A 17994-nucleotide genomic window follows, 5' to 3' on the forward strand; every position below is an offset into this window, starting at 1 on the left:
AAGCACTGGCTGCCCTTGCAGAAGCCCTGCATGGTGGGTGGCTCACAACCACCTGTACCTCCAGTTCCAGTGGATCCAACACCGTCCTCTGGCCTCTGCAGGCACAACACAGATGTGGTGCACAGACACACATGCAGGCAAAACACCCACACGCATAAGTTAAAAATAAAAAGTTTAAAAATGTTAAAGAAAAAGATTTAAAAAACCATGAAATCAAATAAATTACATCCATAAGACATCACAACAAAATCATTCATAAATTACCCCCATTCATTCCTCACAGCTTTTAAGGAAATTAATTTTAAATAGAAAACGTATTATTTTTCTCTCCTGCATGGACTTTCATCTGCACAAAACCATACTGAATAGGCTCACTCCAAGGAAGGGTTCACAGGAACACAGCTTGCTGGATACTTGTTTCCTCCCCTAGCGTTTCCTATGTCAGGCATCTGACTGTGTAACCGCTCCACTGAGGCATTTTCAACTTACCAAGAACAGTTTCCTGCTTTCATCGATCTCCTTCTGTTTCTTGCTTAGTTTTTTTTTCATTTCTATTTCATACAGCAAATTCTGACGCTTTATCTCCTCGGCATCTTTTTCTTCATTTATTTTCCTTTTTTCTTCTTCCTTCTCACGTTCCTTTATTCTAAAGCAAAAAACGTAAGTGTAAGTGAGAGCAAACCAGACATATTTTAGAGAGGAGCAGCAGGTTTTAACCTGGGGTGATAGGGTATCGAGTTTTCTTCTGGAAAAGAAGACACAAAATAGCAGTGACGAAGACAACCGGGACAACCCAGGACCGCCAGATCGCCTGGCTCCAAACCCACTCTGTTTGGAAGAAGTCTGACAGCAGACTCAAGTGCTCCTTGTCTTTAGACAGGACAGTCAGCTGAGTAAGGAATGGGAAAGCTCGTGGGCTCCAGTGCAGAAGCTTCTTGAGGCCTCAAGATGTCGGTGTGATAGAAAGAGCAATAGAGTGTACCCAACCGGCCGCTCCAGTTGCTATTCCTTCCCTAGCTCCTTGCTAGTTGGCTACTAATGCCTTCTGAGTGGTAAGGTCCAAATGCTCGCTGACTTGCAGGGCTCATGCGTGAGTTCTTTAGGGATATCTGAAGGTCGGCCTAACAGCACAGCCCTGGTCTGGATGGAAGGTTTCTCTCCAGCACCACCTCTTCAATTCACTTCCCAAAACCCCATCACCACCAAACCAGGTGCTCCCATCAGCAGCAGTACAGAGCGGATTCTGGATCCCTGGGCTCCCTCAACTGGCAGACATCCCTGAGCACAGAGACTGCTCACGTCCCACAGATCTACCCACTCGTTGAAAGCCCATGCATTAGTGTGACAAGTGTTTTTCATTCTAAACAGGTGACTCAGGGTAAGTCAGCAATCTAAACAGACAGCTGAAGAATAAGCCCTTCTTTCATATGCGCACCATCAAGCAAACGTTACTCCTGGAGTCTTTTTGCAACAAGAGAGGAAAACTCCCTTCTGCTAGGTCACAGAGGACAACACGGGGAAGTAGGCCAAGAAATTCCACACAGACACAAAAGAAAGCAGCTTGGCAGGCAAGCATTCTCTTCAGGAGGAACTAAAGAAACTAAGGATTGTGCTGGCCCTTGCCACACCAGGTTAATGGCGGCCCTAAAAAAATTAAGTTTTCAAAATTGTACTGGCTGATTTTGTAATATTTTATGTTTACTAATCACATTGAAGAGGCAGATTCACAAGTCTACAACAAAGATCTAAGAAACATTAGAAAAAAACATCCAATTTTGCAAAAAAAAAAGTTTAAAATTTTTTAAGTTTAGGACAAAACAACAAAACACAAAAAAAATGCAGCTTTAGGGCTGGAGAGATGGGCTCATTGGTTAAGAGCACGTCCTGTGTTGGGTATACAACCCCATGTAATGCCACATAAGTATGGCTTCTGATGCCCTCTTCTGGTCTTTGTAGGAACATACTGTGTGGCTTATACACACAAACACACAGACACATAAATAAATACAGTGGTTTTTGGTTTTTTTTTTAATCTGATCAAGTTAAGAGTCAAGATTTACCATCACCAATACCAAAGAAAGTCTTATGATGTAGTCAGTTCTGGTTGATTAGTAAAAGCTGCCCAGAGTATTGGGATGAAGAGGACCAAGACTCAGCAGGAGGGAGGTGGTGTGAATGACTGAAGTCTGCTCTAAACCTGAGAGTTGAAAATAAGATATGAATGTTTCTATTTCTTTGTTGAACCAGAGGATCTGAAATTTCTATCAACATTCTAAATTTGCATTAAGTCAAATTACCCAAATAAGTTAAAAATCTTTACCCACAGATAATTAAAAGTTTAATCATAGATAATGTCAGTCAATGACAACTTCTCTCCTTTCACTGGTCCAGCAGATGTTTCCCTCACATTCACATAATTGCTTTTTGCCCCAAGAATGAATCATGCAGTGGATGCACAGACATGTTTGACTTCCAGATGGGCTAGTGCACTCTAAAGCAGCTCTGTCACCATGCACAGGCCACCGTGATGGCTGAGACAGCCCAACAGCATTAAAGAAGGTTCACATTCTCACTGTCCCAAACTGTGCTGATTGAGATCTAGCACCTCTCAAGCTTACCAAGGCTTTGAATAGTCCTATAAAAGCAGGAGGGAGGCCAGGCCTGGTGACACAAGCCTTTAACTCAGCAGTCCCAGAGGCAGAGGTGGAGGCAGAGGCAGAGGCAGGCAGATCTCTGTGAGTTAAAGGTGAGCATGGTCTACAGAGCAAGTCCAGGTCAGCCAGGACGACACAGTGAGACCCTGCCTCAAAAATAAATAAATAAATAAATAAATAAATAAATAAATAAATAATTTTTTATTACAACAGGAAAGTTTGGTCCTTACAGGGCAATTCAGCAGCATCAGTGCCTGGCTAATTCCATAGGCATTTTACATTCACTATATGTAAAGCCAAATCCAAAGCTTCTTCTTCTAAACAGACCCTTGTGATTTCATTTTGATGAACAGGAGCACCATCTTTCCCATTGTCTATGCTGGAGGCCTGAGGACTGTCCTTAGTCCTTCTGGAATCCTTAGCCCCTTATTCAATTATCTAACAGCTATTTATATTAAAGTTCTAATACAACAATGAAACAGCCATCAGGAAACTTACATTAGAGTTAGGGACTACAGGTAAAAACTGTGATGTGTCTGTCAGAAAGAAAGTAAGAGATGCCAGGTGGGAGTGGCACACCCCTTTAATCCCAGCACTCAGGAGGCAGAAGCAGGCATCTAAGTTCAAGGCCAGCCTAGTTTACAGAGCAAGTTCCAGGACAGCCAGGACTACACAGAGAGACCCTGTCTTGGAAAAAATAAGTAAAGAAGAAGAAAAAAGAATAAGAAAAAGATTAACAACTGAGTCACACAGACCTCTCTGGACTGAGCTGTACCCAAGAGATGGGAGGCCTTTCTGAGCTGGTAAGAAGACAGATAAAGAACAGGGGAGTAAATTCCAGAGAGAAAAAACAGTGTGTGAGAAGTACTGAGTACAGAAAGCTCTTATCAGGTACTCAAGGCCCTGGAAGGCGAGTGCATCTGAGTAATTAGGAAATGGAAAGTTGTAGGAGAGAAGTCTGGGAAAAGATGAGGTCAGATTCCACAGGGCCAAGTATTCATTTTACTTCAAATGACTGTAAAGCTACCAAAGCATTGAAAGTAACAGAATACTTCATGTGATTTCCATTTTAATGGAAATCACAGATGATGAGTAGCAAGGGATGGGGAATATGAGAGTGTGGGGTCAACTAAGAGGCAGATGTAATAGTCAATGTACTGGATGAGATCATCTGAAGCTAGCAAGAGGACAACTAGAACTGCCAAGACTTGTTTGGGAAGAAAACAAATCAGCAGGAGCTGCTTACAGATTTGCTGTGGAACATGAAGAAAATGAGGGATCAAAGTTGACAGTGGGGTTTCTGGTTTGAAGTGGGTGGAAATGGGTGCCCCTGGGCAGTCCACTTCAGAGGTGGGGAGTTTATAATCCTGTTTGAGGTACCCATGATCTCTTGGGCAGCTGGATATGTGAAGCTAGAGTTCCCAGAAGTGCTTGAGATCTCTAAGATGGATAAAATCACTTTGGCCTCTTCTCTCTTTCTACCCTTTTCATAAAGGAACTTATCCAGGGGAAAACGATGCAAAGTCAATAGGGTTCACAGGCAGTAATCAGACAAACAAACATTTAGGACAGGGTCTTACTATGTAGCCTTGGCTGGCCTGGAACTCACTATTTAGATCAGGCTGGACTCAAACTCAGAGCTCTGCCTATACTGAGATTAAAGTGTGCACCACCAATCTCAGCAGTAAAATTTCCTTAAGCAAGGTCTATGAGTTCTTCCTACAGAAAAATTAATGAAGGAATGAGAACTATGCATTGTCAATAGATACTAGGTTATGCTTCTTTGCAATAGGTATGTTTAATTTCTTGGTTAAAATCTCTATTTGGGGATTTGTGTCTCCATGGTTCCTTATTTGCCCTGTCTTCAGGATGCTCGTGCAAGGTAGACTCTCTTGCTGGCCACACAGCCACAGATTAGCCTGCCCAGGTCTGGTGCCTAGGCACTGTTTACAATGTTATTATATGTATATCTTACTTTTCCAGGAATGGGGATAGAAGTTTTAATAACTGATTGCTGAGTACCTCAAAATGTAGTGGTCTTAAACAATAAACATTTATATCTCACGCTATTCCTGATCATCAGGACCCAGGAGTGGCTTAGACGGGCAGTTCTGAAGAGAATGCAGTCAAGCTATTGGCTGAGGCTGCAGTGGGTTCAAAGCTTTATAAGGCTAGGAAATCCACTGTCACACACCTTCAGTTTTCAGGCACCTGTTCCTCCCCATAGACCTGCTTTAGGCTCTCACAAGATGGGCAGTCAGGTTTCCTAAGAAGCTGTCTGATGGACAAGCAAGATACCTTTATGTCCTAATCTGAAATGTCCCACACTGTCACTTTTGTCATACTGTGGTCCCTGGTGATGAGTTAACATGCATAGCCTGTACTCCAGCCAGTGGAACAATTAGACTCCATCCTCTGAGGAAATCATCAAAGAACACGTGGACATATTTTATACCATCACCTGTACCAGTAATACATTTCAAAAATTTTATTTATTCGATGGTATGAATGTTTTGCCTGCATGTATGTACGTGTAACACATGTCCATGGACGCCAGAAAGTGTTGGCTCCCCTAGAACTGGAGTTACAGATAGTTGTGAGCCACCATGTGAGTGCTGGGAACTGAACTCAGGTCCTCTGCAAGAGCAACCAGTGTTCTTAACCACTGAACCACCTCTCCAGCCCTTGGTAATGCAATTTTTAAAAATAATTTATTTGCTTTTACTTTATATAAATTGATGTTTTGCCTGCAAGTATGTCTGTATGCAGGAATCAGACCTCCTGGAACAGGAGTTACAGACAGCTGTGAGCTGCCATGTGGGTGCTGGGAATTGAACCTGAGTCCTCTGGAAGAGCAGCCAGTGCTCTTAACCACTGAGTTATCTCAACAGCCCTTTGTTTCGTCTTTTTAAGAAAAAGTTAGTGGGTATGTGTAAATGTGTGTGTGCCTGAACGATGTGTGTAGACTGATGCACTTGTGAGGTCAGAGGAGAACTCTGTGGAGTTAGTTCTTTCCTTCAGGGACTGAACTCATGTCAGGCTTGTGTGGCAGGTGTCTTTACCCACTGAGCATCTCAATGATGTTTGTTACGTAGACCAGACTAGTCTCCAATTCTCCATTTTCCCGCTGCAGTCTCCCAAGTGTTATGGTTACAGAATGTATCACCATACTTGACTCTAATGGTGAGCTTTAATCTTTTTCTTTGTATTTTTTTCTACCATGTATTTTGGCATGCATTAATTTCAGAATCAGGGAAGACACATAAAAGGTGATGTATACATACTGTTTCAGATGATCTTCAGCAAGAGCGACTCTTTCTCTGCGCTGTTTTTCTTCTTTCTCTTGCTCTTGTTTAAGAGCTTTCTCAATGTTGAGTTTCAATTGTTCCTCCCATTTTTTATCTGATTTTACTGAATTCTTTTTGAACTCAATCTGGGCATCACGCTCTTTCATAACTTTACTGAGATGAAGTCCTGACTACAAAAAAATTGCACTAATTAAGAAAAGTGTGTATCAATACTTAGAGACAACTGTTAACTATGCATGTTAAATATACATATCGATAAACAGAAGAAAAGCCAGATAGTACATGAAAGCTTTTCACTCTCTCTGTTTGGTAAAACTGATACTGCTTTGCTTTTTCGATGGCCTTCTTTCTTTCTCCTTGTTTGTATATTTCCTCCTCCAAGTCAAGAATTTGTCTTTCAGCCTCAATCTCTTCATCACGCTTTTGCTTGGCTTTAAGTTTCTGTTCTTTCATTCCCTGTGAAAAGACAAAATAATCAATCAATCTCTTTTATACTGTTGGGGATCAAACCCAGGCCTTGTGGTTACCCTAACCCAAAAGCAATCTTTTGTTTTTATTTTTCAATTTAATTGACCCAAAAGTTATTATCAATATAAGATCACTTGAATTTCATTATTAATTTTAATTGTGTTTGCATAATTTATTATTAAACATGAACTTACACTTTGAACTAATTCTTAAATTTTATTTATTTATTTTGTTGCATGAGTGTTTTGTCTGAATGTATATCTATGTATCACATGCTTGCTTGCTGCCCAAGGAGGTCAGAAGAGACAACTAGTTGTATGCCCTGGAACTATAGTTACAGAACACTGTGAACTGCCATGTGTGTGCAGGGAATCAAACCTAGGTGCTTTGGAAGAGCAGTCAATACTCTTAACTACTTAGCTATCTCTCCATCCCTGAATTAATTTTTAATTTAATTTTAGGTGGGTAGCACATTATATGATTTGAAACCCAAACCATTAATGGAGTATATAATGAATCTCTCCAATCCTAAGACTTCACTAAGATTAAAAATTTTTCATTAGCAAATTATCGTGGTGCATGCTTGTAACTCCAGCTACTTGGGAGGCAGAAGCCAGGGAGAAGGATACTTGAGACTGAGTTTGAGGTCAACCTAGACAGTACAAAGAAATATCAAAAAGCAAAAGATCTTCTGTCTTTTAAAAGACAAGGTAAGTAAGTGATAATTCAAGATATATACTGAGAGGAAATATTTTCAAATACATACATTTTCTTTGAGATGGTATCGTGGAGCCTAGGACAGCCTGAAGCTCTGGATAGTCAAAGATGACCCTGAACTTTTCATTCTCTTTTGCCATCTCCAAGTGCTGGGATTATAGGCATGGACCACCATGCAGTGTGGCTCTGAGTGGTGCTAGAGGCTGAACCAAGGGTTTCATGCATTCTCAGCAAGCACTCTACCAGCTGCATACATTCTTAGCCTTGTGTTTGTTATTGTTTGTTTGCTTTTTGAAACAGGGTCTTAGTATGTTGAACAGGCTAGCCTTGAACTCACCATGTAGTCCAGGTTGGCCTTGAACCCAAGCTCTTTCTGCCTTAGTTTCCTGAGTATTTGGATTGCAAGAATGCATCACCACACTTACCTTCAGAATATTTTTTCAAAGTTCTCTAAAATCAATAATAAGAAAACAAATCTAATCATAAAAATTTGAAGAAGTGGAAAACAAGTTCATCAAAAGATGTTTGGCCACTGGTCAGTGGCACACACTTTTAATCCCAGCACTCAGGAAGCAGAGGCAGGAGGATCTCTATGAGTTTGAGGACAGCCTGGTCTACAGAGTGAGTTCCAGGACAGCCAAGGTTACACAGAGAAACTCTGTCTCAAAAACAAAAACAACAACAACAACAACAACAAAAGATGTTTGGTCAATGTTCCTTTTCATTGCTGTGATAATATACTCTGGCCAAAAGCAACTTAGGTGATATCTTAGTTAGGGTTTCTATTGCTGTGAAAAGACACCATGACCACCACGGCAACTCTTATAAAGGAAAACATTTAATTGGGGGTGGTAGCTTACAGTTTCAGAAGTTTAGTTTATTATCATCACAACAGGGAACATGGTGGCATGCAGGCAGACACGGTATTGGCTATAACTTGATCAGAAGGCAACAGAAGTAGACTGTGACAATGAGTGAAGCTTAAGCAAAAGAGACTTCAAAGCCGCCTCCACAAGTCCTTCAACAAAGCCACGCCTACTTCAATAAGACCACACCTCTCAATAGTGCCACTCCCTTTGAGCTTATGGGGGCATATATGATAAATATTTGTAAAAGATATTTAACATTTGTTATTAGGGAAATTCAAATTCAAGGTATATGGAAATTTTCATACCCATCAGATTTTCTGTAATGATAAATGAATTTAATTTAAAAATTGAAAAAAAAGAATGTCTATAATAAGAAAGATTGACCACACCAACTACTGATGAGAATACGGAGACAACAGAACTTTCATCCTGCTGGGGAGAACATAGAATCACAATTGCTTTGAAACAGTTTGGAAATTTTTTATAAAATTAATTTTGTAAGATTTATATTTTTTTTTTTTTTTTTGTGTGTGTGTGTGTGTGTGTGTGTGTGTGTGTGCAGGTTTCTCAAGACACCAGAAGATGGTGTCAGATTCCCTGGAGTTGATGTTACAGGTGACTGTGAGCTGCTCAAGGTGAGTCCTGAAAACTGAACCCAGGTCCTCTGATAGAACTGTGCCTACTCTTTACTGCTGAGCCATCTCTCCAGCCACCCTTTATCCCACTTACAAAGTTACATATACAAAGCTGGGCGGTGGTGACGCACGCCTTTAATCCCAGCACTGGGGAGGCAGAGCCAGGCAGATCTCTGTGAGTTTGAGGCCAGCCTGGTCTATAGAAGGGAGTTCCAGGACAGCCAGAGCTACACGGAGAAACTCTGTCTTGAAAAATGAAACAAAAAGAAAATCACAAAGTTACATATACAGTGATCATATGATCTCACTATACACATAGATATCAAGATATTTACTCAAGAGAAATAGTAGCATATGTCCATAAACAGACTGATATGAATGTTCACAGCAACTGTATTTGTAATAGTCAAAAGATGGAGACAACCAGATGTCAACATTTGGTTGATGCCATACCATCAAGTGACCAGATAAATAAACTGTACTTATCAAACACTAGAATACTACTCAGTAATACAGAGAGTATATATAATAGCATGAATAACTCTCACACCCTGTTGAATAAAATCTATAATAATAAATAGTCGAGTGGTGACCTACTAACTTATAAGGAGGAGTTACAAGGAGTTAAACAGGACGTGGAAATTTTTAGGTGATGAATATATTCATTATGTTAACTGTAATGATGGTTTTGGAGGCATATATATGCCAAAATTTAACAAAATATTTACCTTAATTGTGTCATTTACAGTATATTACTTAAGGATATTGAAAAGGTGTCATTGTATTTATGACAGTTTGAATGTAAAATTATTATTTATAAAAGGGACAAGGCACTACTAAGAAGCAACAGTTAGTGTTCAAAGCATGTGACTTCTGGAAGGCTGATACTTACTGCATATGTGTTAGTCCAGTGTTTCACCATTTCTTGGGATTGGATATGCATCTTTTTCTTTGCTGTTCTTTCTGCTCGAAGGGCTGCCGCTTCTCTTGACAACCTGTCAAGGCTATCCCGAATCCTTTCCCACTCAGCGTGAGGAATTATGGTGACCTGCCGGAGATCTACCTTGCTAGGTAGGAGAGGTGGATAAGAAATTTCTTCGTTTTCAAAGCTCTTCATTCCTAATGCATTAAAAATATAATTATTAAATACTTTTCCAGGAAGCGTTCCCATGATTTTTTTTTTTTCTCAGAAATGTCTGTAGTGGAGTGGTATCTGGAAATTGCCTCAAATGTGTAACTTAAGAACGGCTGAGGAAAAAAAAAACCCACAAGGCTTTATGAAATCAGAGGAAATTGATTGAATCTTTGGTGGTTCCCTTCATGTGTAAACTTGGGTAAGACATGTAATGTTCACACTGAACAGGTAGTCACTCGGGTTCTCTGGGGGTGAGGGCAGCGCTACTGCTACAGAGCTCAGGCAAAACACGAAGATAGTTCACATTTCCAAGAATCTACTAGTTACCATGACAACAATTAAACTGTTGTGGTTGGGCTTGATAAAGATTTTTTTTTTAGAAGTCCTACTTGCTCACATCTATGACAAAAAAATCAAAGCTTACATCACCTTAATTACTTTACGTACCATATTTTTTACACTACCAAAGCATTTGACTTGGGGTGAGTTTTAACTTTAGAATAATTCCTTGAGCTTCAGAAAAGACCACTCAGCAGGTCTGCAACAGCATGGCGACTTAACAGCTCAGTAACATTTCCAAACGGCATTCCAAAATTTATTCAACAGATAACAAAGTTTAAGAACCCCCAGCCTCCTGAGTATCTGACCCGCTGGGCAGTTGGGGGGAAGGCGTCTCACTTTCTGCTTTTTCTACCCCCATTCCTGTGAACTTTCCACTCTGCCAGCTCGGGAACCGACCAGAGCAGCTCACCCGTGCTTTTCTTGGTCTGTCCGGAGCGCCGTCCAAAGCGCACCTCCATCTCTTAACTAGCTGAGCCCCGCGAGTCCAGGGCTCGGAGACTACCGCCACGCCAACTTCAGCTGCGGAAGGGGGGGGGGGGGCGCAAACAGTTTGGTTGCTTAGCAACCACGCCGGAAGCGACGTCGGTCGCCATCGCGGAACCAGGAAGAAGTCTCGTCCGCGGCCAGGGGTCCGAAGCGCGGGAAGTGCGCCTGCGCAGTGTGAAGCTGTGCGCCAGGCGCGGCGCTCGCGGTCCCGCGTTTACGTCAGCCCCGAGGACCAACCGGCGGCTGCTGGAACGGATGTTGGCTGCCGGTTGCGACCCGGGCCTGGGTCCGTGAGAAGCCCGCGGTCCCGCCAGGCCGGTGTCCCCACCCGCCGCGCTAGTGTGGAGCCGGCTGGTGGTGCGAGTCGAGGCCTAGGCTCGGTGCGAGCTCCCACCCTGCTCCTCCGGGGCTGAGGTGAAGGACCGAGCCCGCTTGACCCCAGAACCCCAGGGACTAAGGAACATAAAAGCTGTTTTTAAATTATTGGGTGTGTGCGGTATGGCCAGGAGTAGAGGAGACCCTATTTATTGTTGTTGCATAGAACTGTGAAAGCTTGAATGTTGTTCCCAGGACATCCACGTTAAGACCTGTAATATTTATTAAACTGCTTGGTAAATTATAATTAGTGTGCTTGGGAACCAGTCTCTAATGTGGACTGGCAGTGGATCTCTAAAGAGGCTTTCCTGACACACCGATGTAGAAATGATTTCATGACAAAGTAGTTGGCACTATCAGTTAAGCAACAATTGTCCTTCACAAATGAGAGCAAGTAAGATTTTCAAGATGAAAGTTCTAACACGTAGTTGTGCTATCTCTCTTCAGGTTTTCTATCAGATGTTCCACTGTAATAATGCTGGTAAGTACGGAAGGATTGGTTCATCAGAATATCTGTGGACAGGACTTGGTGCACATACACTAGTGACTTGGAAGCGTAACTAAAAACATGACAGGAGTTAAAAAGGTCAGGGATTTTACTGTATTACGGGCCAACAGCAGCTTGCATGGTTTTGTGGGAGACCCACGACGCCTAGTGAGGGATCAATGAATTACAGTGGTAGCTGCATCGTCAGCAAAGTTTGCCTTCATTTTTCTGAGCTCAGGTCCCCCTAGGGTACTGCAGAGTTGGCAAGAAGTCACAGGGATGTGATGTGTGTTGCATTATAGGACCGGAACTCTGAGCTGAGGGAGCTCAAATCCCAAGGGATAACATGTGTGTCTTTTAATGTTCATCATAGAGGCATCCTTGAAGCAACTGGGGCATTGATTATATTACTTAGAAGACAGGAGCAGTATAGACCATGTCTCTCAATGAAAAACCCTCAGTAGTTTACTAAATTAGTTGCAATTACTGATCCTCATAAAATACGACAGTTTTCTAATTTGAAGTGGTCTAATATTTGAGTTCAAACTCCTGATTGCTACTCCAATCTACAGTCTTTACCTATAAGGTGATCTAGAGGTAGTTACTTGGTTTCTGCTTCATAGCCCTGAGTTTTTTTGTAAATTGAAGAAGGTAGCATTTACACCCTAATTGGAAACAGAATTTAAATAAATATGTAGACATATTTAAAACAAAAGGAAAACTCAAAACCATCATACCACTCATTCAGACCCTATTTAATTATGTGTATGTTTGTACATGTGTTTGTGTGAGGGTATGTGCGCATGAATGAAGGTACTGGAAGAGGCTAGAGTTGTCAGATCCCCCTGGAGCTGGAGTTACAGGTGATGGGAAGTCACTCAGACTTGGCTCTTCTACATAAGTAGTGTGTGCTCTTAACTGCTGAGCTCCTCTCCAGCCCTTATTTATTTGCCTATTCATTCAGTGTGTGTGCACACCTTGGAGTTCAGGGACACTGAAGTTCCTAGAACTCGAGTTGCACCACCAGACATGGGTTCTGAGAACTGAGCTTGGGTGCTCTGCCAGAGCAGTATGTACTCTTAACCAGGATCTCTCTAGTCCTGAGAGTAAGTTGGTTGGTTGGTTGGTTGGTTGGTTGGTTTTGTTGATTTTTGGAGACAAGGTTTCTTTGTATAGTCCTGGAATTGACTCTGTAGACTAGGTTGGCCTTGAACTCAGAGATCCACCTGCCTCTGCCTCCTGGGGGCTGGGATTAAAGGTGTGCACCACACTGCCCGGCTTTGTTTTTTGTTTTTTTAATAAAACATATTATTGTGTGTGCTGAGTGAGTGCAGCAATGCTCTGTGGTCAGAGGACTTTTAGGAATCCTCTTTCCACTGTGAGTTTCTGTCCTTCAGGAGTGGCTGGCAGGGGTCAAACGTGGCTTGTCGGGCTTGTTCAGCAAGTGTTTTACCACCTGAGTCACCCACTGGCCTCTTTACGTTGCACTTTGTAACCTAACCTGGCTGTAGTGTGCAGCATTGTGCCTGACCCAGCTTCTGAGTGCTAGGATCACTACTGTAAGCAACTGTGCCTGGTGTGCTTTTCAAATGTTAATAAAAGAGTTTCCAGGTAAATTCACATTAAGTCAATCTGTACACTTTCTTGAGTTTTGTAGATTTTTATTTTAAGTACATCACTAATATCTATATATTTATTGATAATAAAATATGTTGCCTGCCTCTGCCTCCCTAGTGCTGGGATTAAAGGCATGCAACACTTGTGATTTTTTTAGCTAGATAAAATATTTCCATATGACATTCTTTTTTGTATTTATTTCAAGTGTATATGTATAATCAAATTGTGTTTCTTCATTTCCAGTACATGTTTTTTGATATGAGGAAAAGAAGCCAATTAGAAAACATAAATTTTAAGCTTTTAAAATATCTTACTAATTTTAGGAGTTAAGAAGTCACCATTCCTTTGCTGCACATCAGAGCAGTTTCTCTGCGTACAGGAGTGGAGTAATGTTTAAAGACAGCTGGCAGATTAAAGATGTGAATGACCTAAGCGCTTTGCTGAAATAAGATTGATTGGACTGCAGCAAGTGCCAGTTTGGGTAAGTTGTTTTAATAAAAATATATTAAAAAGATGTAGCCAGGCGGTGGTGGCACAAGCCTTTAATCCCAGCACTTGGGAGGCAGAGGCAGGTGGATCTTTGTGAGTTCGAGGCCAGCCTGGTCTACAGAGAGAGATTGAGGACAGTCAGGGCTGCACAGAGAAACTCTGTCTCGAAAAAACAAAAAAACAAACGAACAAAAAAAGACCTGAAAATCTAAAATTGAGAAAAAAAAATACTCTTAGATCAACCTTAAATGTATGTTTATTTCACTCTTGTGCTCTTTAAAGAGTTAAGAGAGCAGTGGTAGTACCCTTTTTATTATTATTATTATTATTATTAATTTTTTTTTTGGTTTTTCGAGACAGGGTTTCTCTGTGTAGCTTTGCGCCTTTCCTGCAGCTTGCTCTGTAGACCAGGCTGGCCTCGAACTCACAAAGATCGCCTGCCTCTGCCTCCCGAGTGCTAGGATTAAAGGCATGTGCCACCACCGCCCCCGGCGGTAGTACCCTTTAATTCCAGCACTCTGGAGGCAGAGACAGGTGGAGTTCAAGGCCAGCCTGCTCTACCAGGACAGCCAGGACTACACAGAGAAACCTTGTCTTGAAAAACAAAAAACAAAAATTGCCTACTTGGTATTTATTTAAAAGTAATGGGGCCGGGTGGTGGTGATGCAAGCCTTTAATCCCAGCACTCGGGAGGCAGAGCCAGGCAGATCTCTGTGAGTTCAAGGCCAGCCTGGGCTACCAAGTGAGTTCCAGGAAAAGGCGCAAAGCTACACAGAGAAACCCTGTCTCAAAAAAACCAGAAAAGAATAAATAGATAGATAGATAGATAGATAGATAGATAGATAGATAAAAGAATAAATAGATAGATAGGTAGATAGATAAAAGAATAGATAGATAGATAGATAGATAGATAGATAGATAGATAGATAGATAGATAGATAGATAGATAGATAAAAGAATAAATAGATAGATAGATAGATAAAAGAATAGATAGATAGATAGATAGATAGATAGATAGATAGATAGATAGATAGATAAAAGAATAAGATAGATAGATAGATAGATAGATAGATAGATAGATAGATAGATAGATAGATAGATAGAAAGAAATAAAAGTAATGGATAGGTGTGGTGGCATGTGCCTTTAATCCCAATACTTAAGAGGCAGATGGATCACTGTGAGTTCCAAGCCAGACTTCTACATAGAGTTCTAGGCAAGCCAAGGCTACATGGTGAGACCTTGTCTCAAAAAATAAATTAATAAGTAGCTTTAATATCTTATTTCTTAGGCACTAAACTGGTATATTTAATTAATTTTGTTTGGTTTTGTGTTTTTGAGACAGGGCCTCTCTTACATAGTTCTGTCTGTCCTGAAACTGGCTATGTGGTCCAGTCTGGCCTTGAACTTACAGAGATCCTCCTGCCTCTGCCTCCCAAGTAATGAGACTAAAGGCATTGCCACCATACCAGGCCTAGAATGTTGTACTTAAAAACATGAAATTGGAGCCAACTGACCTGAGACCACAATTCCACCTCTAATATCAACTTCTTGTATTCATGTCTGTGTAAGGGTGTCAGACCTCCTGGAACTGGAGTTACAGACAGTTGTGAGCTGCCATGTGGGTGCTGGGAATTGAACCTGGGTCCTCTGGAACAGCAGTCAGTGCTTTTAACCGCTAAGCCATCTCTCCAGGCCCCTCTAATATCAACTTCTTTAATAATTGGTTTATATATCTTTAAGATGATCGTGACGCCGGGCGGTGGTGGCACACGCCTTTAATCCCAGCACTCGGGAGGCAGAGCCAGGCGGATCTCTGTGAGTTCGAGGCCTGCCTGGGCTACCAAGTGAGTTCCAGGAAAGGCGCAAAGCTACACAGAGAAACCCTGTCTCGAAAAACAAAAAAAAAAAAAAAAAAAAAAAAAAGATGAGAGTGACAATAATTCTACTTAATAGGGTATTAAAATTAGATGAAATGTTTGTGTGATCTTTCAGAAATACATGTTCTCCCTTTTTTGTTTGTTTGTACATGGCAGTTTTACCTTTTTCTTGGAATTGTGTATGATTACTATTTTTTTTTAATATTATAGCTTTCACTCATATTAACCAGGGCCAACATAATGTTTCCATTTCTCTTGGAGATTTGTAAGTTCATCACCTAATGATGTTTCTAATGAAAACAAAGACATCTGTCCCATCATATGTGGTATGATTACTCAAGTCACATAACATTTGGTACCTCAAACTAAACATGTTAGAGAAAATACAAACAAATTATCAAAACTTTTAACAGAAGTCATCCTAATTTTGGAGAATTGAATTGACCTCCATATCTCAAATAATTGTTTTAGAATTTCAAGTATAGCATTAAACAATCATTTAGTCATAACATTGACATTTAGAAATTGAGTTCAATCTGAAAACCATTTAAAAATTATTTTATATTTTATAAAGTTACATGACTTAAATTTATTCAGAACTTTTGTTAGTATCCAGAATATCTATAATAATATCCATAATCCTGTTACTTAATATGAGGATGAGTATTAGAAGCTAATAAAGTAAGTGTAGTAGTTATTTAGGAAAAATAAATGGTGGTCCTAAAAAAATGGTTATTCGGGGGCTAGAGACCAAGCTCATTGGCTAAGAGCACTTACTGCTCTTTCAGAGGACCCAGGTTCATTTTCCAGCACCACATGGCAGCTTACCACCAGTAACCCCAGTTCTAGGGGATCCAGTGATCTCTGCTGACCTACTTGGGTACCAGACGCAAATGTGGTACACATAATATGTAAGCAAAATACTCACGCAGAAAATTTTTAAATTTTTCTTTAGTGCATAATAAGGTCTGAGTATGGTGGCACGTGCCTTTAATTCCAGCATTTGGGAGGCAGAAATGGACTTTTCTGAGTTCCAGGACAGCCTGTCCTACATAGCAAGTTCCAGACCAGATGGGCGAATAGTGAGACCCCATCTCAAAATAAATAAATAAAAACCTTACTAATTTATATTCCTTATTTTAGCATATTAACTGGTTTTTTTTGAAAGTTCTCACTGTACAGCCAGGTCAGCCTCAACCTCTTGCTGCTTCTGCCCCAGCCCCGAGTGCTAGGATGGCAGCATATGCTACCACATCTAGCTCTGAGCAGATTAGCATTTACTTGTGATCCTAAATAAGGAATAGGTATGTAAACACAGTATGTTTAGGGAATAATATTTCTTCTTTTTCAGGGTGACCCAGATCTATTACTGGAACCATGAAAGTTTTGTTGGTGTTTGACTTCGACAATACAATCATTGATGACAATAGTGACACCTGGATTGTACAGTGTGCTCCAAACAAGAAGCTCCCTATTGAACTACAAGATTCTTATCAAAAGGGGTTTTGGACAGAGTTTATGGGCAGAGTCTTTAAGTATTTGAGAGATGAAGGGGTAAAAGAAGATGAAATGAGAAGAGCAGTGACCTCACTGCCTTTCACTTCAGGGATGGTAGAGCTTTTCAGCTTTCTAAGAATGAATAAGGATAAGTTTGATTGCATCATTATTTCAGATTCAAATTCAGTCTTCATAGATTGGGTTTTAGAAGCTGCTGATTTTCGTGATGTCTTTGATAGCGTGTTTACAAATCCAGCAGCTTTTGATAACAATGGTCGTCTCATAGTGAAACATTGCCATGCTCATTCTTGCAATAAGTGCCCAAAGAATCTTTGCAAAAGTGCAGTTTTGGCAGAGTTTGTAGAGAAACAGTTACAACAGGGGGTGAGGTACGCACGGATTGTTTATGTAGGCGATGGTGGAAATGATGTCTGTCCAGTAACCTTTTTAAGGAAGAGTGATGTCGCCATGCCGCGGAAAGGGTACACTTTACATAGGACTCTTACCAGAATGACTCAGAATCTCGAGCCTATGGAATCTTCCATTATAGTCTGGTCTTCGGGTGCTGAAATAATTTCTCATTTACAATTTCTAATAAAGAAGTAATGTGCCAACAATTGAAATGTGTATTAGTTAAGATTGGGCTCAGCAACATAAAACAAAATCCCCAGTATTAGTACCTATAAAGATGAAAGGGGTTTTCCTCTTTAGAGAATTTGGGTGATATTTTAAGGCCGCTTTGCTGCTTAGCCACCCTCAGCTTTATGATCTGTGGTTGATGTCAAGCTCAAGTCGTCACAGCAAGCACTCTGGCCAGCAAGAGCCAGGGCAGTGAGGCTGGGACCCTTTGTTTAATGACATTGTCCAGCTGTACCAAATGGTTCTCTTCAAAGACCATTAGCCAAAACCTCGTCAGTGCCTTCCCTGACTGCAAAGGTGGAAATAGAGCTTTCATCCCAGGTGTTGTGTGCCTGGGGAAATGGAACACAGTACGTAATTGAGGTGGATATAACTCACGGTCTCGACTAAGGGTGGTT

General features: G+C 41.0%; 2 protein-coding genes across 4 annotated transcripts in view; one reads left to right on the plus strand and one right to left on the minus strand.

The window, feature by feature from the left end:
• Cfap210 (cilia and flagella associated protein 210) overlaps positions 1-10672 on the minus strand; it is a 31514-nt gene extending 20842 nt beyond the window's left edge. For both annotated transcript variants that reach the window (XM_059260633.1, XM_059260634.1), the window contains exons 1-5: positions 10538-10672; positions 9544-9770; positions 6245-6418; positions 5939-6132; positions 490-646 (exon numbers count right to left, since the gene is read on the minus strand). In XM_059260633.1, coding sequence (XP_059116616.1) covers positions 490-646; positions 5939-6132; positions 6245-6418; positions 9544-9770; positions 10538-10586 — 801 coding nt within the window. In that variant the 5' untranslated portion in view covers positions 10587-10672. The remainder of the gene's footprint in view (positions 1-489; positions 647-5938; positions 6133-6244; positions 6419-9543; positions 9771-10537) is intronic.
• Positions 10673-10791: 119 nt separating this feature from the next.
• Positions 10792-17574, plus strand: Phospho2 (phosphatase, orphan 2). Of its 2 annotated transcripts, none has more exons than XM_059260635.1 (4): positions 10792-11028; positions 11437-11470; positions 13417-13574; positions 16812-17574. In XM_059260635.1, the coding sequence occupies exon 4, from the start codon at positions 16838-16840 to the stop codon at positions 17561-17563; it is 726 nt and encodes a 241-aa protein (XP_059116618.1). In that variant the 5' UTR covers positions 10792-11028; positions 11437-11470; positions 13417-13574; positions 16812-16837; the 3' UTR covers positions 17564-17574. The 2 variants fall into 2 exon arrangements, with proteins under 2 accessions (XP_059116618.1, XP_059116619.1); XM_059260636.1 differs by having other exon boundaries at positions 10792-10994.
• The last annotated feature ends 420 nt before the right edge of the window (positions 17575-17994 follow it).

Source organism: Peromyscus eremicus, chromosome 4 (assembly GCF_949786415.1).
Source record: "Peromyscus eremicus chromosome 4, PerEre_H2_v1, whole genome shotgun sequence".
NCBI classification, from domain to species: Eukaryota; Metazoa; Chordata; class Mammalia; order Rodentia; family Cricetidae; genus Peromyscus; species Peromyscus eremicus.